Below are 7,380 nucleotides of genomic sequence, written 5' to 3' on the forward strand. Positions count from 1 at the left end.
AGGAATGATGCTTGAAGGCTGCCTTCAGGACTTGGGTTTCTAGGGAAAACAGCCCAAAATGAGATTTATCTGTACACACGATAGCTCTGTTAGTCCAGAGCAGGGATTCAAGGTAAGTCCAGATTGGTTGTGAGCCAGCTGTAAAAACCCAGGGTCTGTTAAACTGTTGGCTGTAATGAACTGGGTTACTGGACAGGGTTATTCTGAAACCAAATATTGTTTTATGCATTGAAATGTGACTTCAGCTGCCCAGGTGAACAGTTTTATGACACTTAGTGTAATCCCCACCCACTTCTAGAGATTTGGGACCTACATTTTTTTTTTTTGAAGCTGAATTCCTCTGGGTTGGATCTTACCTAAAAAGACGATTAATAGTTTTCAGAAGGTGAGAATAAAATCATCTCTTCCAGGGAGACAATTCTTCAGGGATGGAATGAAATTGTATTTGGTCATGAGTCATATTAACTCTGGCATTCCTTGACTTTAGAAGACTTCCTGGGGCAGTTACATGCAGAGATGCTATTAAATAAGTAAAATAAAAGGACTAAGCATGTTATCCGGTTTGGTAGGAAAGATCTAACCCAGGAACAGGGGATCTCTGTAACTGCTACAACTCAAGTGTCGGCGGGAGTTTGAAGCCATTTGTGGGAATCACATACTTCATTGCCTCATGTAACTCTGTTTCTTTTAGCTTTGAGATTTGCTCCTCGTGGTCATGTGCTCCTTGGACCCACATCCCAACTCTAGAGGTTGTTTCTGGCCCCTCCGGACCAAGCGCAGGAACAGTCCTCCCTCCCCTGACTGTACTTTGCAGCTCCTGGGGAAAAACCTCTTTGAGGAGAGGGGGTGGAAGTGAGGTCGGTGGGCTTTGATCCACTTGGCAATGGGGGCCCCTGGCTGGGGATAATTTTGCTACTGTGAAATCTGTGTTCGCAGTGGTTCTTTGTGCTTTGAGAGGAAAGCTGAATCTGTTGCTGGTCGCAAGTTTGTGGACTTCCTCTAAGGGCATGCCGCAAAGTGGTAAGCCCTTGCTACATCTGCTGGAGGGGAAGACCCAGCTCTGTCTGGGGAGGAGCTGCTCAACAGGTTTCTGGGCTTGGGCTGCTCCTCAAGCTGCAGCAGGACAGTGGCTTGTGGTACCTCAGGCTGCCACAATCCCTCCAGGCTGGTGGAGCCCTGCCCCAGGCACCTCCTCTCCTCCACCAAGGGCTTTTGGATCGCGTGTTTCTCTGCTGGGGAGTTTTTCACCCTGACTGTTTCCTTGTAGAGTTGCATTTCCTTGTCCCTCTGGGGAGTTTTGAGGTGGACCTCCTGCAGCTGGTTATTCCAGAGCTGAGCTGGGGCTGGCCATCACAGGTTTGAGGCAGCCAGGCAGGGCAGTACAGGGTCCCCGGTTGTGACCACCTCTCTCCCGCAGGCTCGTGGAGGCGCATGATGACTCTTTTTGATGGCATCTACCCCTTCTACCCGCAGAAGAGGAAGGCTGCTGTGTTTGACGTCAGCATCATCATAGTGATCGTGTTCTTCCTAACGTTGGCTTGCAGCTTCCTGGTCATCATCCCAGGCATCCGAGGACGGGCGGTGTGTGACCCCTCTCCCTGGGCACAGGCATCTGCTTCCCACATTTTGGAAGCTGGGACACTCCCGCCTGGTGCGGGGTGAGGCAGGAGCTGTTCCTCCCTGTCTGATGTCCCACCTCTCTTCCTGCAGAGACTGTACTGGACTCTCCGGGTTCTCCTCAGCCTTGTCGTGGGAGTGGTGATTGTTGGTAAGTGCTGTGCAAGCCCTTGAAGAGTGGATATTGGGGCAGGAGTAAACCCAGGAGCCGGGGCCGTGTCTGGGAAATGCAAGCTGGTGGTCACAGCCATGGCTGGGCTGAGGCTGGTTGCATGGTCTACCTTCTCCTTGCTCTGCAAAGCAGTCATACAGCTTCCCAAAAGAGCTTCTCTGTCCCCAGCATGGGGGCTGAAAGCACCTAAAGGTGCTCATGGTCACTCCTGAAGCAAGAGGGAGCTTTGCTGGCTCTAACTGCACCATGGTGGTTGAACAGTCACAGCTCTGGTGGGCTGCAGAGCCCCATGTTCCTCCAACCACGTGTGTAAGCCAGTGCAGGCAGGACACAGGAACAACCACAAACCCAGAGGTGAAATACAAAGAGTAAATTTATCTTCATTACCTTGCCAACCAGGGGATCTCCAAAGCAGGACCCGGGCAGAGGCAAACATGTGGGAACTCAGGCACCATGGAGCTCGGTCCTTGCTAGAGGACCACCAAACCTGCTGGGTTTACCTGTTGATGAGGGACTCAGGCAGGTGTAGTTTACTGCTGTGCTTGGAGTTTACCATGGCTGAGCAACTCGGACTGTGGCCAGGCATGTTTGGAGGATGAGAGAAGCTTTGCAGTGGTGTGGAGAGAACAAGTCGAAATATAAAACACAGGCAGGGCAGAGGTTGGGGCAAGGAGAAGAGATCTTTCAAGGAGCAGGGCAGGAGGAGACGAAGGAGAAGATTTGATTTAGCAGAAACCAGGAAATCCTCTGTAATAAATGGGACTGGTGGTGGAAACCAGGCTGCGGGAATTCCAACTTAGTGAGGGTGACACATGTACTGAAGGGGTAGAAGGTGCCAGATTGTGAGAACAACGAGCCCTGACCCTAAATCAAACAAACACTCCTGCTGTGAAGGACAGGGTGGACTACAAGAGTGCTTGAAGAGGGATGATAGAGCACAACCTAAATGACGCAGCCCCACAATTGACCAGGCAACAGAAGCTGATAGCCAGGTTGTGACCAGCTGCAGGACTCTGCTGGCTGACACATGGGCCAATTGGGCATGCAGGGATCACACTCCATCTGGAGACTTCCAGGTGCTGGGAGATGCCACCAGAGCTGCCCAGGAACACAGCACCATGCTGGAAATGGCAGAAGGGTGGAGGTCAGGGCTTGCTCCACAGCCAGCCTTAACCATCTCAGCCCTGGAGAGCCATCCAGGGCCGCCCTCATCACAAGGATGCAGCCGGGTGCTGCTTGGGCACACAGAAGGAATTAATTGTTGTAAAGCCAGTGCCAGGGTTTCTGGCTAGCAGCAGCAGGGCACACTCGACCCTGCAGCTAGAAAACATTCCTGCAGAGCTGCTACTGGATCAGTGCCCTCGCAAGTCGATTCAGCAGCTGAATCAGGCAGGTTTTCTCCTTCAGCCTGAGATTAAATCACCACCGTCACTTTCAGCTCATTTCAGTGCTGGAAAATGAAGCTCACTGCAAAGTGGTAGTGTTTCAGAAAAAGATACTTGGGTCCAAAAACCATATAGCAGAAATGCTTCAAATTTTGCTTCCCCCCCCAAGCTGAAATGACTGTCAGAGCTGTGACAACACTTGCCACCCCTCTCCCATCGCCTGCATTCGTCAGTGATCTTCACTATTCATTACCAGTGTGATCTAGGGAGTGTAGTATTTGGAATTAAACTCGCCTCTGTTCCTGAGGCTGAGGAATGGGCTCATTTACAAGCCCTGTTCCTGAGGGCTGTGGTGCTCTCCATGCTGGGAGATCTTGCAGGGAGGACCTGGAGAAGATGTCCAAGGAGCAATCAGGTCATGGGGTTCATCCCTGGGGATCTGAGCTCACCCGCTGCCGGATCAAGGGAGTGGATGCTCAGGAAGGGGAGGACATGAGCTCCACCAAGGCGTGGAAGCTGGTTGAGGCATGTCCTGGTGTCTGAGTCAGCTTTCCTGCCCTTCTTACACTCCCTTGCAGTGCCATGGTGGGAACGCCATGCTTCTGCTTGCCTATGATCCCCCCACCCCCCTTAAGCACAGCAAAGCCTGACTCCAGCACCCCTCTAACCCCAGCTTTGTTTTTCCTGGCAGTTGTCCAGTTCACAGGGGACTGGGAGACCGGCTGGGTGAAGGCAAACACCTTCTACAAGTCCTTCAGCCATGCCCTGGTGAATGTGGATGTGGGGCTGCATGTTGGCCTAGCGGGGGTAAACGTCACACTCGTGGGTAAGTCTGATGCCCCCATCTGCAGCTCTGGAGTAGCCAAACGAGGAGGTCTCCAAGTGCACCATGGTGGTCTTAGTCTGTGTGGAGGCCAGAACACAGCAGGACCTCAGTCTTCTCCCTCCAACAGGAAACCCGGTGAATCAGCTCAACGAGACCATCGACTACAATGAGCACTTTACCTGGAGCTTCAATACAGACTACGACCACAGCTACAGTGAAGGGCTGGAGAAGGGGCTGCCCAGCCCCATCCTCTACGTGGTGGAGAAGTTCACCACGCAAAGCCCCTGCAGTGTACATAGGCAGTACCGCATCTCCGGCCACTACGCATCGGCCGCTCTCTGGTGAGCCTTCCTCTCCCCGGGCAGGCAGGGGAAATGCAAGCATGTGGGAAGGGCTCTGCTGCCTTGTCCCTCGGCCTCCGAGAGGGATGGCGATGGCACGCTGGCAGAAAAAAAAAAAAAGCATGTGCATGGAGCGGCCTCTGTAAGGTCTATGGTCAAACCAGTGGCTGTGTAGGCACCTTGGGGGCAGCAAATAGGAGGTCCTGGTTCTCTCTGCTGATCAGCTCCACCAGGGCTGGGCACAGGAGAGAGGAAGTTGGCGCAAATCCTTGCCGTGGTGCGGTGATGATGGCAGGGGTCCATCTCTATGGAGGGAGTTGGAGCTGCTGTCCTTGGTGGCCCAGGGAGGCCGGTGGGCACGTGCAGAGCTTCCCCATCCCCATCTGTGAAGGAGTAGGACCAGATGAGGAAAAGCTGATGATGCTGTCACCCAGCTCTTCAGCAAAATCCAGAGCTGCTGCAAATGACTTATGCCTGCTTCTGCAGTTGTCCTAGTCCTGTGTGCTGCTCTCTGGGGTCTGCACTGCCCCACCTGTGGAAAGGCAGAGAGCTGAGATGGTCTACATACACTGTGTGGGCTGCTGTGTCCTCCTTGAGGCTGTTACAGCCTGTGGGCTGAGCAGTGGGAAGACGAAATTCAGGCTTTTGCCTTCTGGATGTAACAGCGTGAGCATTGCACATCTGCTTGCTCAACCTGGAAAGCTGGAGATTCCTCCAGCCTGCCTGCAGAGTGTCTTGGCCTCATACAATGCCACCTGGAGCCCAGATTCCTCCTCTAACATGGAGATCCTCACACAGAGCATCCTAGCCTGTGGCACTTGCACAACTCATCTGTTGGTCTTCTCTTGTCTTCAGGGTGGCCTTTTGCACTTGGCTTATCGCCAACATGCTCTTCTCCATGCCTGTCCTAGTCTATGGAGGCTACATGCTCCTGGTCACAGGGGCTTTCATGATCTTTTCATTGCTCTCATTTGCCACCGTGAGGAACTCCCCGATGTGTCCGATCCAGTTTGGGACAGCAGCCCTGCACACAGGCTACGGGGGATCGTTCTGGCTCACACTAGTGATTGGTAAGGACCCCAAGCTACCTCAGGGCACAGCACCCTGTCCCTCTGGGTGTACAAGAGTCCCAGTGCTCCCTCCACCTCCTCCCCCCCCGAAAAGGAGGTGCTTCAGGACCTCAAGCCCACCAGAACTTCAGCCTGTGCCTTGGCTAAGCAGGTCTGGCAGAGAAGTGGAGGGCTGGCAGAAGGGGGAACACCATCCCCATCTCAATGGTGGCAGAGGGATTTTTAGTCCCTGAGGTGATGGGGATCACTTGCCCCCATTTTCTGACCCATGCCTGGATTTTAAGGTGCTCAACACAACAGCTGAAGCCACCTCATACATTAGAAGGCCATCTTCCATACAAGAAGGCTCCGTTGCCCGTCAGGGGGCCATCAGAGAAGGGATGGGGGATGGGAAGTGTACTGGTGTTCACAGGAATGCTCTCAGAAGCTACACTGTCTTCCAGGCTTGCTCTGCCTTGTGGCTGGGATCACTGTTGTTGCACTGCACTACTTCAACATGGATCTACTGAAAACTTTCTTTGATCTCCGTGAGGACCAAGCAGAGGAGTACCAGGAAATTACTCAAGTGTATGTCAACCCTCATTTTGTGAACAAAGGACTGTCTCTTTCTCAGCCCTCCAAACTCAACCTCAACAGCAACTAGAGGAAAGTTTTTCCCACTACTTCTCTGAAGGTGGACCCAAAAGGGCAGAGCAGAAATGCATCTTCATGTCCCCAGAGACCCCTTTCTCCTTCCAACTGTCTTTGAAAAGTGTATGAGTCCATGCTGAGATGGGTACTTGCTGAGAAATACTTTTGCAGGCTGTATCTCCCTGACCATGCCCTGTGGAAAAGGACAGGCTTTTCAGAGAGCCAGCAGCCTGCCAACAGAGCAGCTCCAGTGGCTCGAGCTGCACACTCACTTGAGGATCCCTGTCCTAGGAGAAATTCCCTTCCTGCTCCATGCCCTGGCACATCTTGGTGCAGTGAGTCTCTGATGCCCAATTCCCATAGCAGAAACTGAGTTCATTGGTGAGATTTCCTCATGGGGAGCACCCACGACTCCAAAAGCTGGGGTTTAAACCTGCTCATTTCTTTCCCAAGCACTGATGTTTAGAGTAGAGCTTTAGCGAACCTAAGAAAGCCAGGCACAGACCCAAACTCCATCATGCTGGATGCTGGATGAATTAGAGCAAAAAAGCTGCTCCAGAAATAAAGACTGGACATACAATGGTGTTTGACAGGGGGATGCAGTGATGTGATTATTTTCACTTTCAAACCTTATTAGATAAGACCCTGTAGCCTAGTGTGAGTCAAAAAGATGCCACAAGAAAGGAAGGAGAGGGAAGAATGAAGTTACCTCCATCTAGCTGGAGCATGCTTGGGCTGGCCAGGCTCACCATGAAGCGTAAGCCTGAGGCCGGGAGTCAGATCCAACCAAAGTGAGAAATGAAGTGCAACAAGTGGCATTACTACAAACAGAAGATGGGCTCCAGCACAGAACTCAGTAGCCTGGTGGAAGTCTGCGTGGACTGACACAAGGAGATCTCGCCATGTCTGAATGCTGAAGACCGAGCTAGCTTTGGTCCAATGAATTTTAAAGGACGTGATTTCAGCATTTTTGGCTCTTTTCTTTTTGATAAAAGATTCTTGCTGTTAAGTTACTGTCGTGATGTAACCCCAGCTGGCAACTAAGCACCTTGCAGCCACTTGCTCACTCCCCCCACACAGTGGGATGGCAGAGAGAATTGGGAAAAAAAAGTAAAACTCGTAAATTGAGATAAAGGCAGTTTAATAGGAAAGAAAAGGAAGAAAATAATAATAATTATAATAATAAAAACTACAACAACTATAATATAATAACTAGATAATTCAAAATGAGTGATGCACAAAGCATCATTCACCACTTGCTGACCAATGGAGGTTGTAGAGAGGTGGGGGCTGGTCTTTTCTTACAAGTAACAAGTGATAGGACAAGAGGGAATGGCCT

General features: G+C 51.7%; 1 protein-coding gene across 1 annotated transcript; it reads left to right on the forward strand.

Annotated features, from left to right (window-relative positions):
* Positions 1–1,434: 1,434 nt before the first annotated feature.
* On the forward strand, positions 1,435–6,054 carry LOC103779925 (dual oxidase maturation factor 2-like). Its single transcript, XM_008947570.1, has 6 exons — positions 1,435–1,581; positions 1,711–1,768; positions 3,866–4,000; positions 4,128–4,341; positions 5,197–5,411; positions 5,855–6,054. The coding sequence occupies exons 1-6, from the start codon at positions 1,435–1,437 to the stop codon at positions 6,052–6,054; spliced, it is 969 nt and encodes a 322-aa protein (XP_008945818.1).
* Positions 6,055–7,380: the final 1,326 nt, after the last annotated feature.

Source organism: Merops nubicus, unplaced genomic scaffold (genome assembly GCF_000691845.1).
Source record: "Merops nubicus isolate BGI_N331 unplaced genomic scaffold, ASM69184v1 scaffold4489, whole genome shotgun sequence".
NCBI classification, from domain to species: Eukaryota; Metazoa; Chordata; class Aves; order Coraciiformes; family Meropidae; genus Merops; species Merops nubicus.

Coding starts and splice junctions, on each gene's coding strand:
- LOC103779925 (XM_008947570.1), top strand. CDS start 1,435: ATGACTCTTTTTGATGGCATCTACCCCTTCTACCCGCAGAAGAGGAAG. Junction 4,001..4,127: donor GGTAAACGTCACACTCGTGG/GTAAGTCTGATG, acceptor TCCCTCCAACAG/GAAACCCGGTGAATCAGCTC. Junction 4,342..5,196: donor TACGCATCGGCCGCTCTCTG/GTGAGCCTTCCT, acceptor TCTTGTCTTCAG/GGTGGCCTTTTGCACTTGGC.